At 40.4% G+C, this 19156-nt stretch overlaps 2 protein-coding genes across 2 annotated transcripts in view; one reads left to right on the top strand and one right to left on the bottom strand.

Moving 5' to 3' along the window:
- The first annotated feature begins 1982 nt into the window (after positions 1-1982).
- On the top strand, positions 1983-8569 carry birc7 (baculoviral IAP repeat containing 7). Its single transcript, XM_042491658.1, has 7 exons — positions 1983-2576; positions 4626-4725; positions 4852-4933; positions 5086-5131; positions 6341-6550; positions 7553-7618; positions 8370-8569. The coding sequence occupies exons 1-7, from the start codon at positions 2036-2038 to the stop codon at positions 8567-8569; spliced, it is 1245 nt and encodes a 414-aa protein (XP_042347592.1). The 5' UTR covers positions 1983-2035.
- Positions 8570-8766: 197 nt separating this feature from the next.
- nkain4 (sodium/potassium transporting ATPase interacting 4) overlaps positions 8767-19156 on the bottom strand; it is a 58752-nt gene continuing 48362 nt past the window's right edge. The window contains exons 6-7 of the mRNA XM_042491747.1: positions 12560-12644; positions 8767-11191 (exon numbers count right to left, since the gene is read on the bottom strand). Of these exons, the coding sequence (XP_042347681.1) occupies positions 11182-11191; positions 12560-12644 (95 nt within the window). The 3' untranslated portion in view covers positions 8767-11181. The remainder of the gene's footprint in view (positions 11192-12559; positions 12645-19156) is intronic.

The raw sequence follows: 19156 nt of genomic DNA, 5'->3' as shown, positions 1-19156 counted from the left end.
CATTACCTTTTCCTATATTTTTCAAAGAAATCAAGCCAATTTGCTCAAAGCTTTAAATACTTGTGCAAAAGCAGCACAAGAAAATTGATGTCACTACAGGTCTTAAAGGGTTAAATGATAGAGGGATAATAAAAAATAAAGCCAACTACATGATACTTAAGATGGAAAAGTTGCTCTTTTTGCACTGTTATTGGTGCTATTTTCTGCAGCCTCTGTGGTTGTAAAGCCCAGGGGTCTATCAGCAGACTGTGTGTGGTTTTCTGCAGGGCCCCCTTAGATCTGATACAGTTTAGCTCGGTGCAGTGCTCATATGAGACTAATTCATTTACTTGAATGCAAATGACACAAAATGAAAAAAGGCCATAGCAAGCATTGGAAATTGGAAGTCTGAGGTATCAATCAAATCCCTAAGGGCCTGTTCATTATATATGAGAGTGGAGGGGTTTGTGCAAAACAGGGGATGCACTCCAAATTGTTTTTTAAGCATTGGAGTGGGAGTTATGATTTTGATTTGGCTTAGGGTATTGACATTTAACTTTAAAGTGACATATTTTGTATTTTATTTTACATACCCTCAGAACCCGAAACCCACAAGTGGGTTTGAAAGACACACTTTTGAAAAAAATCTCCAAAATCGCACCATTTATCAGTCATGAACTGTGAAAAATGGTGGAGGAAGAGTAAAGAATTTTCCCCTGTCATACTCAAGGAAAAATATGTGTAGGTCAAGGGAGGGTCATGATATGAATAACAAAAACATACAAACAAACAGCTTGTTTTAGAGGGTGACCCCATTGATAAAACTATAGACCAAAACAAAGGCTACTTTGTACAGGATCTGTATTGCATATCTGACTGTATGGTCATGGTGTGCATTTCCAAGTGTCATGCATGTAGCAGGTTGAAATTGCTAATGCAGAATGACTCTAATTTTACATGACAGCAGTTTATCGTGAACTGATTAGGTTCTGGCCTGCAATACATTACAGTAGTTATTACTCCCATTCACCATTAGGAGGCAGCAATTTACCCACACCCACCTAAACTCTGTCAGAGGTCAAATCTGTTTCCTACCGTTGCTCAACATGCTAAAAAAAAAAATAGAAAAACTCAACAGCTATTTCTCTTTCCAGAAATAATGACCTAGTTACACAAGATAATCTGCAGACCTTGTTGTGAGCAGTCTCATGTAGCAACTATTTTCTTTCTATCAAACTTCATCTGCCAACCATATCACTGTGCAGAAGCAAGCCTGCATTTACTACTAGCTCATCTAGCACCACTGACCTACCTAACTTTATAGCTCAGCTGAGTAGTATGCAATTAATGTTTATGTCTCACATTGTCACAAGCACAAGAGGTGGTACGGTTGATGGGTGTAGTTTGATAGAAAGAAAGTAGTTCCTACATGAAACTGTTCACAATAAGGTCTGTGGATTATCTTGAGTAACCAGGTCATGATTTCTGGAAAGAGACATTGCTGTTGAATTTTGTTAAATGTATTTCTTTGTCGCTTTAAGCACCACAAGCCGAGTGCCATCTAGCTCCATTATATCAGAGAGGAGGAAGACATCTCTATGGCCAATATCTCAAACACTCAGCAACTCACACCAAACAATTGAGACTGATGAATAGCACTAAAGGTAAGAGGAAAAATATCTATTTTTGATTTTGGGGTGAATTGTCCCTTTAAAATTAAAGTTGTCTGTTATTTAGTTGTAGCATGTCATCATGCTTAAAGGTAGGCCTTCTTTGAAAAACTCTGCAGTATCCCTTCAATAGTCATATCAGTTGTTGGGCCATAGTGTTCCTCTGAAATGCTTTCCATGGTTTTTCCCTAAGAGGTGGAGCCACATGACATGTTCATGCTTTCATTCATTCAAGGATCAATGAGCATACGTTCTGGCATTTAGTGGCTTTTCTGGAAAGCAGTCTCCTGTAGGCCGCTGTGCAGGCCCCCGCAGCTGATCATATTATTTCAGCTGGTGTGCTGCACCCACCTTCAGTGCGCGCTCCACTATGGACCGCAAAACGGATGACTGGCACAGGACAAGAAGAGAAAGGAAAACCTTCATGCCCCAGAATGATGGATGACAGGAGCACTACCCTGCACATCCTCGAGGAGCCTCAGATGAGAAGAGAAAGGGAGAGACTTCGAACTTTTCAGTACTGGCCAGAAGATGCACCTGTCACATCTGCAGATCTGGCCAAGGCGGGCTTCTTCTTCTTGGGCCCCGGAGATAAAGTCCAGTGTTTCTGCTGTGGAGGGATTTTAAGATGTTGGGTGCACGGGGACAGCCCGGCTGCCGAGCACAAGAGGCATTTCCCCACTTGCAGTTTCATACTGGGTCGAACTGTGGGAAATATTCCACTCCAACTTGGCTCCTCCGACTCTGTGGACGGCCAGCTGTTGAGTCAACTCCAGAGGATGACTATGGATGACCAGGGGACAGCTGGACAAGCGGTGTACCCAGAGATGGAGGCGGAGGATTCCCGGCTCACCACTTACCACAACTGGCCCACTGAGGCCTCAGTCCAACCAGATGTTCTCGCCAGAGCAGGATTTTTCTACACAGGTACTCACTGTGTCACTATACAGCATAAAACATTCACATCCTCTTTCTTTAATGTGTTAATATTACCATCATGTGAGTGTCCGTGAGTATACTTATACTTGAATATTCAGCACTGACCCAGTCACTGCTAGAGTGACCTCTCTTTGTGAGAGAGTTCATGGTTCAATTGTCCTGCTGAGTCATGATGTTGTGGACAGAACAAGCTGGACAAAGCTGGGGCTGCTAAAGAGCCTCCACAGCTTCACGCAATACAGATTGTGGACACAATGTCACGAAAACCAAGACACAATAATACAATCAAATAAGTAATCATACACTTAAAAATATGACAAGTTGATTTTACTTTCAAAATCTGGGAAACCAATTGCCTTGAAAAATGTAATGTATCTATTAATCCTAATTGATGTTTACTTATCTATCTAATCTTTTCTAATTGTTAAGTTTACTTAAAAGTTAGTTACATTTACTCAATTTTGTTGCCACTTAACAATGACAAGTTTAATTAAATCAGTATTTCTAATTTTTTAGCAATTTCAGTAAACCAGGTTTACTATGCTATATATCTGCTGGTTGAATGTCAGTCATATTTGTATATTCTTAAACATGTTGACAAAACAGAACTCGCAGATCTCCTAACTTCATCATTTGTCATGATCAAGTTAAGTCAGACTAACTTTGTTTACTGAAGTTGCTAACTTCTTAGAAAGAACAGGGTAAATTCACGCCAATTTTAAGTTGCAACAACTTAACAAAGTTAAGTGAGTACAGCCAATTTTTAAGTAAGTTTAACAATTTGATATAAAGTAAACAAAATTACAATGAAGTTATATTTACTTTTTTCAAGGCAATAGATTTCCAAAATTATTTTAAGTAAGATCAACTTGTCAAATTTTTCAGTGAACAATGGGTTGTGCTTTTGTGAAGCTACTAAAGTTCATTCAAGAGATTAATATTCATTGTCATTTTTAGAGGTTTTAGTTTGCAATGATTCATGGAAATGTCTTGTGTCAGTTGTTAAGCTGTACAGCAGTAGTTCCCAACCTTTTTCCTTGGGACCCCACTGTTTCATCATTTAGTAAACTGACGTCCGCTGAGTAAAGACATATTTTAGGAATATTCCATATTATATTCATTGCATAACAATAAAGGTACAGAACAACTGGTAAACAAAATAATTAACCCAAATGCCTAACTGCAGGAAGTTTGTGTGAAATGAGCGATTTGGATACATTTTGAGCAAGTTATTCCCTGTGAATATTGCATCAGAGATGAGCTTTTCTGATATTTGTCACTTTTTTATACAATATTTTGTCCTTATAATGTATTTTTAAAATATTATCATAACAATCATTCACACATAAAAGGTTTTTTTCTTCCTTTTTCTCGTCTATTGTTCTATTAGCTGCTTGGTTGTGTTACTGTGCATACTTTCTAAAGCAGGACGAGGCTGTTTAGCAGAGAGTAAAGTCTCTGTGAATATAGCTTATGTTCAGATCGTCTCCATGCCCTGTGAGTTTATATATATATATAATTTAGATCTTGATGATAATCCAATCTTTAAAAAAATATCAGTTTCATTTAGTTGTCTTCACAGGAATTAATAAAATGCTTAAATGTAGGCTCTACTGTATTCATATTTTTTAAGTGTTCTTACACTCCTTAAAGAGTAATTAAACCACTGACTTTTGTCTTAAGTGCCTCCTCCCTGAAATGTGAAAATGGGCATGGCTGGAAGGGGGCACTTAGACACGCCTAGTAACTCCACCGTGATGCCTCCTGATCTTATCTGCAGCAGCCCATATGCACATGCATATTTATAACACAATATGTAGAATTCAAGTACTTTGCACTCAGGTGTCAAGATTTGGATTTGAATCAATTAACAACACTACTAAATACCCAAATATATTGGTTTATAAATAAAAAAGTGGTTTGGGGGGTAGTTACTCCCGCCCCTGTGGGGACTGTGGGCCCCCAGGTTGGGAACTAGTGTTGTATGGATTCACAGTCATTCGATCCCTCTCACAGTAGTTGTGTACATCCTGACAGGTCACGGTGACAACGTCAAATGCTTCTACTGCGATGGCGGGCTGAGGAACTGGGAGCCAGGGGATGACCCCTGGCAGGAACATGCCAAGTGGTTTCCACGGTAATAGCAGGACTTGTCACAAGAAGATACAAAGACATCATTTCTAAATATATATGTATGAGCAGTGTCAAGTTTTTTTTGTGTTGTGCACTTGTGCTCATAAAATAGCATCTTTATATTTCTCAGATGCGAGTTTCTAATCCAGGCAAGAGGGCAGGAGTATATCAGCAACATACAGGATGCTCATTTCCATCTGGGTGAGACTGTGGTGAGAGCCTTTATCCCTCTTGTCTGCTCCGAATAAACTCTGTTTGGCATGCAGCAGACAGAACCGCACACTGATAAATGACAGTTTGTCATTGCTGCATTTAAATCATTCATGACTTTCATTGAACATTGAAAATGTGATTACTTTTCTAGGGTGGATCACAGACCTCCACAGGCAGAGATATCGGCTCCAGAAACGGTAAGTCATATAAAACTGAAACAAGGCAGGGAGCAATGGGTGCGTACAAAAAAAGAGAACCTTTATTCCTACCAGCAGACCTGGATAACAAGATAGCAGCCTGCTCTGATGCCAATAATTATCTTTGTAAATCCTGCAGTGCAAAGAATCAAAGTGTCAACATCCTCTCTTGCTTGTTCACACAAAAGGGGAGAGGTGAAGCAAACATTGTGAGTTGCATTGCAGGTTGTGCAAATTGAGAAAATAATGGCAACCAGTTGATTCAATTAGATCAAAACTGGTGAACCATTTCCACAAAGCATACTTCACACCTTGGCACGACATAAAATCTCAATTAGACTCAGGACAGACTCTCTCAGGTAGAAAGCACGTCCATTACTTTTCCGTGGGAGGCTGCTGAAAAAGAAATAACTGCATGTCCAATTACCCGAGCTAATGTTTGTTATAGGATTGCAGTAATTGGGGAGCAGAACCATTTTGCAGGGCAGGCATGAGAGGGCAATTATTCTATACAATTAAGGAATTATAATTATAATCCATTTCAGTAGATTAACTCAAGAGGTGTGTGGTTTGAAATACATTAAGTAAGCTGCACAATTTGCTATGTATTTTTCCAGTTATCAAAAAGGTTTCTTATAGTGAATGTAACATCTAGTGCAGTGATACTCAACTTAAGACCTGCGGGCTAAAACTGGCCCCCAACCATTTCTGACTCACAATAAAAAATAAAGTGATTCACACTGAGAATTGTTTTGGTACTTTTAGTATACATTAGGTGTCAGAGTGAATGACACAGTATTAAAATCGTGCTTGTTTATTGAAAAAAATGCCAGAGGAGGATCCCCCACATCCCCTGACAGAGGTCCTAACTAAGCCCCTACTGTCCTAAAATCCTTGAAAACCCCTAAAATCCTAGAAATGTCTTTAAATCCAAGAAATGTCTTAAAACCCTAGAAATGTACTTAATACTTGAAAGGTCCTAAAATCTGAGAAACATCCTAAAATCCTAGACATATCCTAAAATCCTAGAAACATGTATAGTGCTGCTGTGACTGGCCCTTGGCCCCCTGTCATTTTGTAAAAGTGGCCCCCAAGCAAAGCAAGCCGAGTATCCCTCATCTACTGGATATGTCAGTGTTCTTTCAACCTTATCTGTTGCTGATCACTGATGTCGCCCTCTTCACTTCTCCCCTTCCTCTCATCTCCCAGATATGGTCGGGGGTCTGGGAGCGTCCTCGGCCATGCTCTCTCCTGTGGTGCAGACTGTGCTGCAGATGGGCTTTGAGGCCAGCCTGGTGGAGAGTCTGGTCCAGACCAAGTACCTTCTGACAGGTCAGCACTACACCTCTGTATCTGACCTGGTCACTGACGTACTGCAGGCGGAGCAGGAGGACAGGCAGAGTGGGCCACAGAGGAGAGGTAACAGCCAGTGGTGGAAAGTTACAAGTACATTTACTTAAGTATGGTACTCACATGCACTTCAGAGGTACTAGTACTTGCCTATTTCCATCTTCTACTATTTTATACTTCCACTGCAATTCAGAAAAACACATTATATTTTTCTTTTAGTTACATTTATTAGCTGTAGACACTTTTCAGATTAGGATTTAACATAAAACCTACACAATAACCTTATAAAGCACAACAGATTGTTAAAGATTAAATCAGTGCTTTCCAACCTTTTTGGCTTGTGATCTCTTAAAAGACAAATGTTTGGTTTTGGCCTCTTGTCACATTTTACATGTCGATGAGTTATTAGCAGTTTGAAGTATGATTGATGCTTTAAGTACGTTTTGCTTTTTTGTACTTTTGCTTAGCCCTTTTTCAAACCTGGACGAACTGGCTTGATTTCTTTAAATATCATATTAGCAAAAGTATTAAGAAAATTTACCTAAAAATAAGTTAAAATAAACAAAAATGAAAAAGTGGGAAAGTTAAAAAAGAAGAAAAAAACAACAAGGAAATGACCCGAAAAATTATATGTAAAATAATGGTTATTCCGTAAAACCACTTAAAATACATAATTATGATAATTGGAAAAATAGTTCTCTAGATTTTTTTTTTTTTAAATTGGAATAGAGTGTGTTTAAATTGTTTTACAGGTAGTTTTACTTAAGGTTCTTGATAAACAGGGAGGCAATCTCCAGAATATGAAGATATACTGTAAAAAGTAACATATGAAGAATATGAATACTTCTTCCACCACTGGTAACAGCCAGCTAGAGGTATCAATGATTTGCATGCTGAACAATTGTCACTTTCCACAGTAAGCGGCTTTAAATATAATCTGCCTCTTTTTTCTTTACAATTTGATATGCACAATTATATGACCAAATATAGTAATAACCCAAATGTCAACGTGACACTGGATGTCAGTGTTTGTGATATGTTTGACTGTCTTTTTTCCTATGTGTCCTTCAGAGCCAGAGACGAGGCAGGGCTCCAGTGCTGGAAACGTGAGGACACAAACACCCATTAGAGAGAAAGGTCAGAGGTCAAAACCAGTATGATTTTGGGGGGGGGGGGGGGGGGGGGCAAACTTTTATGTTTGTAAACTTGGTTCCCACACCTTCTTAAACATCAAATCAAGGCTTTCCCAGGCCCAATTCCCTCACATTCAAGGACCAAACACTGCAGAGTGTGAGACATGGATCAAGGTTAATTACTGTTACAAAACTGGGAATTTTTATAATGAGAATTAGAATTAGGAGGCTTTACAGAAGCTCACAGACAACAATTAAAAAGAGAGAGAGGCTTCTCAATTATGCTGTGTTCTCAGCAGCACAGCAAAACAAAAAATTGAAGTTCAGTGATAGAGACAGAAAATCTACGGTTCTTGCACAAAATGTATGAATTCAAGCACTTGCAATGACCTATATCTTTGTGTATTTTCAAAAACTTTCAACACATTTTTTCCTCATATAATTTAAATAAATTTAAGGAGCTGTAGGAGCCCTGTCAAAACACTTTTCATACCAGGGCGACCTCTAGCTCACCTGGTAGCGTGTGCATCCCGAGTCCTTTGCAGCGGCCCGGCTAATTGCTGCATGTCATCCCCTCTTTCTCTCCCTCCTTTCCTCTGAGTCTACAGCTGTCCTGTCAATAAAGGAAAAGAAAAAAACAAAAAACAAAACCGATAACCCATTGAGTTGCTGACATATGATTGCTCTATACTGCAGACATAACGCTGAGTATGTCCGTCTGTAATCTGATTTCCTGTTTGCTGTTACTCTGACAGTGAAGGATCCCAGCCCAGAGGAGCTGCTGAGGCAGCTGCAGGAGGAGAGGACCTGCAAAGTGTGCATGGACAAACTGGTGTCCATCGTCTTCATCCCCTGTGGCCATTTGGTGGTGTGTGGCGATTGTGCTGCCAGCCTGCGTCATTGCCCCATCTGCAGAGCCGTCATTAGAGGCAGCGTTCGTGCTTTCATGTCCTGAGGCTGTAGTGAGAAGCCACTCTTCTACAGGTGATGCATGAGTGGCCTTGAGTTTTCCTCTGTACTCATCTGACCTTGTACTTATTAAAAAAATAAAGACTACTGCTGGTTGCTTGTCAGAGCTGATACTTTTCTATAATAAACATTTGAAGCCGTTGAGTGTGGTCATTATTTGCAGTCAGAGAGTGCACAATATTATTAAAAGAGCACATTCTTTTATTAACAAACACCTATTTACATGAACACAAAGCACAGTTCTGGATAAATAGAATTACACAACCAGGTCACATGGGGCAACACAGGGCACAAAATAGAAGAGTGATACAAAAAAGAGAGATCTTTTCCACTTTCTATACAAAGAAAAAGAAATATCTACAAACAGGTGGAACCTTTTCCAGTAAAGACTAGCACATACACACACACACACACACAACCATAACAGGTTTCAACTAATCTCAGTCACCGAGGGGTTAAGGATGAGGCTGTATTGCACTGAGAGGAAGACTAGTTTTTATATAGTAGCATTTATAACTAATACTGATTATGTTACAATATGAGGTGCTTTGTGTTTTTACTAACCAACACACCAGTTAGCCTGCCAGGAGTGTGTAAAGGATAAATCATAAAGACATAAATTATTGCATCTTGCCAAAGATGACCAATCAAATCAAACTGGGTCACTCTTATTCTGCAGAAGTGGTGAAATGATTTTCAGAATTACAACAGTTTGTGGACCGTCTATGTGGCAGTGAAGAACATTTAGTATCACAGTGGAATTTGACATGCAGCAGGATATTTTTAGGCGCTGACAAAAAAAAAAAAGAACTGAATGAACTTCTTTGTTCACCACACTTTTGATTCCAGTAAAAAATAGCTGAGACCATTTCAAACTCAGCAGCAAGAAAAGCTGTAATCAGACAAATAGCATACTGAAAATGATCTTGATTCAAATTCAATGAGTAAAATAGAATGATCTTGACCGAAATGATCAAGAAAAGGACTGACTGTAACACTGAAACCAGGGCAAATCGTTGACTCCTGCTACATCACAATTACCCAGCAAAAAAATGTAAAAATACTATTATCAGCAGAAAAAGTACTTTTAAGACAAATCATGAAGATTTATGGACCCTGTGGCAGAAACTCAGTCGCCTTGCAACTTGTACATGAACACTTTGAACACCAGGGAGCAGTGGTGATTTGCACAAGCAGTAAGGCAACAGGGGATCTGACTTTGCTCTGAAACATCTGACATTAACAACAATAAGTGCTACCATCAGTATAGGAGATAGGACCCGAGTGTGTGTACTTTTGCCTAAATAAAAATTGTTGGTGGGTCCAAATAAATCTGAGTAAGAAACTACCCAGCAGACGCTTTCAGCTACAGTTTAACCAGCTCGTACACAGCCAGTCAAAGACATCAGTTTTGTTATTACTGATTATGTAATACACATAATTACAATACAAACCCTGTAAAAAACATGCTATAAAACAATCACAACTGAGACTATCACAACTGAGAATCTACACTGTTGAACTGATGGGAGACAAGCCCTCTGGTTCACTCAGGTACAGGTCACGCTGCCACACTGAAGACCACACAACTCAACGTTGCTATGATAGTAGTAAAAACAACTTCTATTGTTTTCTTGAAGTTAAAAATATGCTGTGTGACCTCGGCTTGAGTATGTGTAATGATCACCCCTGTCAGCGGTTCGACGTGTCAGTAGTTAGAGGAGAACTGAAGTGAAAATAAAGCTTTCAGTGCATCTTTTAACACCTGACACTTCAGAAACACTGACTTGGCTGTTGGTGAAAAATAGTCACAACAAAAGGACTCCAGAAATAAAAGTAAGACTTACATCTTTGTGTTTGAACACCTCTTTGCAATCTTGATAGTTCACACATGAAACTCTTAATCCAGACTTCTTACCTCACCACCACCATCTCCCTCCTCTAGTTTCATTATTTACATTTTCTATTTCTGACAGATGCTCCTGTAGGTTTGAGTCCCCCCCCCCCCCCCGCCCCTTCCTGCTTTCCTCGTGTATTTATGCACACAGATCCTGGCCTAAAGTAAACAGGCGGCACACAATAGCTCATTCCACGGGCTCCACTGTAATTCAGCCCTCCAGCCAAGATCTGAGCCAAACCAGCAATAACATGCTAAATCACTGAGTCGTCTAAGACACAGGACCACAGACTGGGAGTGCTGGGGCAGTCCCTGATTACACACACAATGTATTTATATGATATACATGTTCTATACAGGCATGTTCTTGGGCAATATTTGACCATTACGGGCAGTTGGTCCTCAGCAGAGAACTCCATACAAAGAAAATGATTGATACTTCCCTAAACACACAATACGAGGCTTTGTTGCAGCGTAAACCCCCCTTTCCCAGAACCCGACAGCCCTCTGTGGAAAACAATGGACCCTAACTGAAAAGTGGTGGCTTTTCCTGGCAGTACACCAGTAAATGACATGTTTAAAAAATCAAGAGGAGGAGGAATGTCTGGCGTGCCCCATTGAACTGGGATGTTTGTGCCACAACAGCCATTTTGTCTCCGTGGGAATTTGCTGTGTCATCTCCCCGCTGGACGCTCTCTTATTTACGTAGACCTGTGGATAAAAAAAACACATGAATAAAGAGAAGACAGTTAACATTTGTCGGGCAGCTCACACACATCCACATTTATACACACACACTTCCCAGGATGAATGTCTCCTGGATATAACTCTCAGTAGATTGGAGGAGACGAAAACTTCCTCCCTCCCATTAGAGACGGAGCTGATTAAACTGTCAAGAAGCTAATAAAATATTCATTTCATGTTGGCAGAGAATTATTACATGACTTCCCAGACTTATTGTTATTAAGTCCTCTGCACAACTTAATTGATTAATCCAATTTTAGACAGACTTTTTGTGTGTCTTTCTCCATGTGCCTTTATCAGAGACTGCCTGCGGCGCAGGGATGCACTTGTGTTCTACAAACATACACAATAGACACAGGGAAGGCCTCAATACTCCCTACAGCCCTCTGACAGGATGTAGCATGTCTCAGAAAGACATTTACTCCCCAGACATGACTCACAGCTCCAGATACTGAGCGAGCAAGTGTTTGCACAATCACTACGAGTCACTGTTGTTTTGTAACATCTTGATAAGAAACAAAAAACTCTGGAACAATGTGAACCTTGAGTTGAGATTTCTTGTTGTGATTAATAAACAATTTTAGAGAAAATCAAGGAATCCCAACAAATATTGGTCAGACGGTGGCGTTGTGTCACTGGCCAAAAATGGTCCCAGTCAGATGCCAAAAAGTGCATGTAGTTATGAGGCAGATGACCAGATGGTGACGTTGTATCCACATCCAATAATAGTCCTTTAATCTCTTACAAACCATGAAATATTGATCATAATATTGTAATGAAATCTGTAGTGGTCTAAGTCTGTTTTTTTTGGTAATACTTACAATTTCTTTGTTTGTTAATAATATGGTTTTGATCAGTTAAACTGTGATGTCTGCTCTAAGTCAAAAGACTAATATAACTGAATTCCCATTTTTTAAATCTAAAAAAAAACACCTGTGTTATTTATATATATCTACATGTAAATTATAATCCTGATTCATCTTTTTCCTGAGGTGTTAGAGGTGTAAATCAGAAGTTTTATCATGATATGATACTACATCTATTCTCTAGAAGATGATACAATATTTGATGAAATCATAAAGTCTGCCACAATATGATTTCAATTCGATTTAATTCAGGGCCTGTTATCACTGTAGAATGATATCACTAAATAACCTCATTGTCTTTTTCTTGACTGCTTAGCATTGTCTTCCTGATGCTAGGCCGCGAGTATTGTTTTTCCAAATGTTACATGACCTCAAAAGGCTACAAATTATAAATGCACATGCACCTGCTCTTACAGTCACATTAAAATGCACAGAGACATGTATGATGGAGTGACACATTCATACTTACAGGTACATGGGCTTTAAGAGGAGATGAGATGGTTTCTCATTGACATGGTAGAGTGGGAATGGGTCAAATCCACCAATAAAATCAACTGAAAACAAAGGATTAAATCAAAAGACAGACAATAACAGAATAAGACACTGAAGTAAATAAAAATATGCAAAAAAAGATAAAAACACACAACTGATTGAGAAATGAAATGGAAACCAAGGACACAGAGGGAACAGTTGCACTGCAGGGATGTTGAAAGGTGGGCAGCTTGCCAAGAACAGTACAAATCTTTTTTAACAAATAAAAGTCCACAAAAAAACCTCAGCTTAAACTTTTTATCTGTGTATCTGCCCGCGGCTACAGGCGAAGCTCGGGAACAGGTGAAAGCTGGCCAGCTGTCAAAATAGCCAAAGCCTTTTTTATCGCTCAGAAACAGAGGTGACCTTCAGCCACGGACCAAATGCTCAACCCTCTCTGTTTATTTTCTCACTTAAGAGTTCAGACTCTAGGCGATGTGCAGATGAGCAGACCATTGTCGCTGGAGAAAGAGAGGGGGACACCCTGGTAACCAAAGAGTATTTTTGCACAGATGCAGAGAGATATTTTTGAGATGGAAGGAGAGGCTTGTGGCTCTAAAAGGGGGAGAGAGGGGAGAAGGAGAGGTGAGGACTTCACGCTTGTTGGTTCGGCTGACGGGGGTGGGGGGGGGGGGGGATTAGTTTGGAAGTGCACATGTGAAAAGGGGCCAGCATGTCCAGGAGCTGAGGGGAGGGACAGGAGAGACTGATTCTGTGGAAAAAGATGCCAAACAAATAGCAGATCCAAGTTCAAGAGGATGACATAAAAATGAGCAGATCTGTTACTTTCTGGGAATCAACAGCTGCGGGGGAAAACAGACACAGGCCAGCCGTGGAAACTACTGTAAGGCCAAATCAGTTCCATCCTGATAAGAGGAGGCAGCGGTGGTCTGCTGAACAGTGATAGGTGGGCAGGATGAGCGCAGAGAGCCACAGGGTGCATTTGGGGGAGTTGTCCCTTTCCTCTGACCCTGCCCTGGTTTCCTGGGATTCTCTGTTTCATCTGTACACCAGATATATATATACACACACACACACACACACCCAAAGACCTGCTTTCCCTGCTCTTTTCTGTACCACTGATTTTCTCATCATAAGCAGGCGGGGTCCCCGTCCCCGCCACGATAAGCTGTGCTGAGGAATACAGGCAGATGATAATGATGGTTGCCATTTTTAGACACACTCGCAGCTCCAGGGACGGCGGCCGGTCGGTCGGTACATCCGTCAGTCTGTCAATCCAACACTTTGGTTCAGAGTGAAGTTTCGACACAACTATTGGATGGATTGCTGTAAATTCTGCACAGATATTTAAGGTCTCCAAAGGATGATTTCTGATGACCCCGCACGTTCATGTAGTTGTTAATAGCTGCTGAAGCTTTTCCCCACAGTTATTACGTGCATGGTCTGACCCTGACCTTGAGATGGATCTTCTATGCAGCTCACTAATCTAAAAATCTGTGAATCTGTGTATGTTTTCAACAGGAAAACTGAGCATTTTGAAAACACTGCCATGTGTTGGGTGAGATCTCACAACTCTTTGGGAATGTCTGAGACCTGCTGAAGCAATCTGTTCTTTATGCTTGCTCTGTAAGCAGCAAACAACATTTGGAAATGAATGTAAAAAGCTGTTCAGATGGGATGGTGGAGAGATGCAAGCTCAAATGGGCTGTTTACTCGCAAAAGGTGCTTCAAGCACTTCTCAAATGTTTTGGCATGTCCATGTGGATGGCAAACTTTTACAAAATGATCAGAAAACACCAGTAAGGACAGAAAACTCAATGTGAAACAGTGTATTTGATTCAATGACTGGCCCTTGGACTTATTTCACCTGTCAGCAGCTATAACCTATCATTTATTTATTACTTATATTTTAACAGTGAAGAACTGACAGCTATACAGTGAGTCTTTGTGGTTATTCAGCTGTGCAATTGTTAAACTATTCTATTTAACACAACTTTTATTATGATGCATGTATTTGTACACATTTTGCATTTTTCTGTTTGATATGTAGTGTTATATATTGCAGCTTTAATAAAATATTTTTACACACTTCTCATTTTCTGTCTGTACACTGACACTCTGAGGCACCCTTTATCAGCAGTAAGAGACGCACAAGGCCATTGCATTTTTTGACGCTCTGAACAGCTGTTTTAGTTAAAGAGCCACTGACCAAGCATCAGCTGGGAATGAGAATGTGCCGTCTATGCCCCTATATATTGTATAAGAGCAACTATAGTCTGCCCCAATTTTTTCTCTGGGATCATATAAGTATTTCTGATTTGATTCTGATTGCCCTCTTTAGTGCGGATAGTGGCCATGGAAACAGATATGGCAGCCGGGCGGTACATGTGCTCCTGTAATACAGAAAGGAGCGAGCTCAGTTTCTTCCAGGCAGAGAAAGCAAGCTGTTTTTCTTACTTGTGTGGACACACACAAGAAATGAAAGGTATGTAGGCCAATGGTTAAGGCATCTATGTTGTGCCCCTAAACAAGCAGGGAGTGATGTAAGATGTTGATGTCTCAGTTCAAGTGGAAACTGGGTGAAATCAGAGGAACCTGTACTAAACCAGGTGAGAAACTGACAGTGTACAGTTTACTGCTGCATGTAGCACCGTGTGTGTGTGTGTGTGTGTGTGTGTGTGTGTGTGTGTATGTGTGTTTGTGAGGGGCTGGCGAGCTGACAGTGAAAAGAAACACAGGCACAGAGATAAAGGAAAAAGACCAGGAGGGGAAAAACAGAGTTGGTGTGAATAGAGGAGTGAAGAGTGAGGAAGATCAAGTGAGAAAAACAGGAAGAGACGAAGACATAGAAAGATATAAAGTGCTGACAGATAGTTCAGAATTTCAGAGCTTGTCTGTAATACTGGAAAAGGTGAGATACAAATAGGGTTGGACAATATGGCTAAAAATGTTATCATGGTATTATTGTGCTAAAAAAGTGAAAAAAATATTTTGTTCAAGTGTAAAGGCTGAAACTCGTAGCTTATGCCATTTTTCAATCAAAACAATAACAAAACACGGACCTTGATGACGTTGTGAAGCAGCGTGGGATCATTTAAGGGCTGCCTGATATGGATTAAAACAAATAGCATGATATTTTTGAATAAATACCTTAATATCAAGATAGCGTTGATATTGTAGCGTTGACTATTGGTGCTATCACAAAATATTTTCACAGTGACATTTTCAATGAATAATCATGTGTGATGAGGATATAATGATTAATTATGTAAAGGCAAGTAACAGAACAGCTATAACATTCTGGTAAGTTCAGGAAAGTACATCACTTAATTTAACGGCGCCTTAAAAACCAGGAAAAGACAACACTAATGATATTAGGATATCTAAGATGATATTTAGTCTCAAATCACAATACCAAAATAATATCAACATATTGCCCAGCCCCAGTTACAAGACACAGTTTTGGTCTCTGTCTCTCTCACACACACTTTGTATTTGAATGAGCTCCTCATCATTGACTCTGATCTGCAGTGCTGCATCTCTGTTCTCACACACCATTACACAGCCATCACTGCTATACAGGCTACTCATTTAGTTTAAGGACCAGTTTAGCTGCTTTATGCATTGTTATTTTGCATTTGAAAACTTCAGGTATGTTTGATTGAGAGCGTATTTAAAGTTAATCATCCATGCAAAGCGAATAAAGGTTCTAGGCAAATATATACTGAGAGAGCCTCTGGAAACTTTGTTCTTTGGCGAGAAGCTAAACGTGGCAAATGCAGAAAATTGTGTTTATGTCTTGGGTGTCTGTTTCTCATCATTTGGTCCCTGCAGCTGCCAATTTCCTATTTGTCATCCAGCACTGCCTTTACTCTATTCTCATTCATATATTCATGCATGTAGTGATAGTCATAATGTATAGTAGTCATACAATTTAACTTATATAAGACACAAAGCTTAACCGGGACAACCGGCAGGATGGGACAGATGTGATGTTTTGTTCAAGTGTGCAATACACTGCCAGGAGATTCAAAAGGCAGCTAGCGGCATGTTAGCAGCTAACTCAAACAAGAAGAACAGCAATCGAAAATCTGCAAATTGGGAAAACAATAAGGTCGGGGAGCTCCTTACCCTCCAAGCAGATGATCAGCCGAAATATAACAGGTCTCTTTTTCGTCATAGTAAATGATTGTTATTGACATGTTATGCCATTGTTGGTGTTAATGTGTTATATGTCACACTAGAGGCCGATGCTGATGTATTACAAGTAATGCCTGTTAAGCCTCTTTAGCGTCCGGCATACTATCTAAACTCACACACTTTGGCAGCATTATGCCGGAATTGTTTAGTTCTGTATAAAAAGCAAAGCCAGCATAATGAAGGGACTTCGATGTGATCTCTATCTTGTGATCTCTATCGATCGCATGATTGTGAAAAAGTGCATGTCACACATGTTTTTCTTAAAACACTGATTTACATTAAAAACATGCATCACATTCAACTGGCATGTGATTCCACACATGAAAACACAATTTATTACAATTTACAAATTACTAACAGCTACTTTAATATGATCATTTTTTGCAATAGCATTAAAAGTTGTTATTCGATTACAGTCCCCCCCGGAGACATTTTGGCTTGTCATAGCACCATTCAAGTGTCCCAGTAAATCATGACAGTGTGACAGTGAGTCAACATGCCAGATACCAGGAGTCTGAAACTGAGGAGGCTTATTAGAATTCAGCCATCATTCATTCTGTTTTTCACACCTGTGCAGTCCTGCTGTGACATGTCAATATGTGTCTTAAAAAGACCTATTTATCTTAAAATGCTCTAGCTGTTTGATGATTATTGAAGTACGGCGATCGCGAAAAAACAGGGGAGACTTTTTTGATATTCTGACCTTTTAACTCTGTTCTCCAACCTGAGGATACGCTGCCACCTACACATCCGTGCATCCCTCCAGTGTCTCTGTCTGCTGTGAAGGATTTTCTGGGGATGTGACTCAGCACAGAGGGCGGCAGCATAATTAGCAGACATGCTAAAGCGAGCTTATCCCAGCGCTCGGCTTCTAACTCCATGACCTACTTTACAAAGAGGATTTTCCCTACACTCACTCTGTTGGTGTGTCTGCTCACCACCGATAACTCTGTGTAACAAATTCGCACACACAAATACACATAAACGCCTACAACACTTAGTCAGTCACGCACAGTCCACTAACACACACACACACACACACACACACACACAAATGCAAGAGGCATATAGGTATGTGTGAGTGCAAATACACACATGCACTTATAAAGTGACGGAGGGAGAGAGGCATCAAATGGGAGATCACACTCACACACACAGTATGAGTAATACAGCCTGAAAGCCATGTCAAACCCTGAGCTGATGGTATATGATGCTTGTTATTCTGCCCATTGTGTCTTCTTGGCTTCTAGTGAGTGTGTGTGAGTGTGCATGGGTGTGTGTTTCATTTCGTTATTCTTTACGCAAGCCTGAGCACTCAAATCTAACTCACCCGTCTCCCTGGAGAGCGAGAGAGTGCTCGGCGTGAGAGGAATTCCTGTCTTATCTCCTTATTCGTGAAAAGCTTGTCTTGTCTTGCGTTGTTTGTTCCTGTATACTGCCCCGTCTCCTTTTACCCCTTCCTTGACTTGCTCCTGACAAACACCTCCCTCTGCTACCCTACATTTTTCTCTTCCTGTCTTCCCCCCTCTCTCTTTCTCCCTCTCCTGAGGATTCTCCCTACCTTTCTCCTCTTGGTGAGGTGCAATCAGCTGTAGAAGTTATTGACCAGCACGCCGCTTAATGAGGCTGATAAAACGAGGGACCAGAGACCTCTAACTTTTTACAAGCACACCTCATTAAAGCTTTGAAAGCCAGAGATGGGGAGAGACAGAAAGGAAAGAGAGAGAGAGAGAGGATTTCTTGAGCACACTTCTCATACATGGTTATTCCAGCTAACTGTGAAAAAAAAACGAGAACAGGAATAAAGCATATGAGGGAGAAGTAAAGAGAAGGAAAAGTTCTGAGCAGGAGGAGAGGTGCTGAGGCAGCCAGGGAGCTCAATGCAGAAACTCGCTTTAATCTACACATCAAATGAGAGATGGGAAATGAGAGCGGCATAGTGCCTTAGCTGGTTTCTGTGTTGCTGTGTGTGTGTGTCTGCGCACCTGTGTCTGCATGAACACATTTATGTCTGTGTGTGTGTGTCTGCGCACCTGTGTCTGCATGAACACATTTATGTCTGTGTGTGTGAGTGCGCGCACGGGCAAAAGGCTGATTATAATAACAAAGAGCTAGCGGTTAGAAGAGATGTAGCAGCGTTTTACTTCAGCACAGCCTGGATCAGAAAAGAACTGGCAGATAATTAAAAGCAATAAAAATCACACTGTTCTGTTCTGTTTTCACCCAAAGCTTTTTTAAACCAACGCTTCCTTATTGCTCTTTTATTATTTTTATCTCTTTCCTTGATTGCGAATTCATGTCCATTATGAGTTTAAAGGAGCAGTGTGTAGCATTTCGTGGCATCTAGCAGTAAGGAGCAGAAGGTCTCTTCCCC

The sequence above is a fragment of the Plectropomus leopardus genome, chromosome 8, assembly GCF_008729295.1.
Source record: "Plectropomus leopardus isolate mb chromosome 8, YSFRI_Pleo_2.0, whole genome shotgun sequence".
Lineage (NCBI taxonomy): Eukaryota > Metazoa > Chordata > Actinopteri > Perciformes > Serranidae > Plectropomus > Plectropomus leopardus.
The sequence above is the reverse complement of the archived record's forward strand: the minus strand, read 5'-3'. Positions and strand labels throughout refer to the sequence as shown.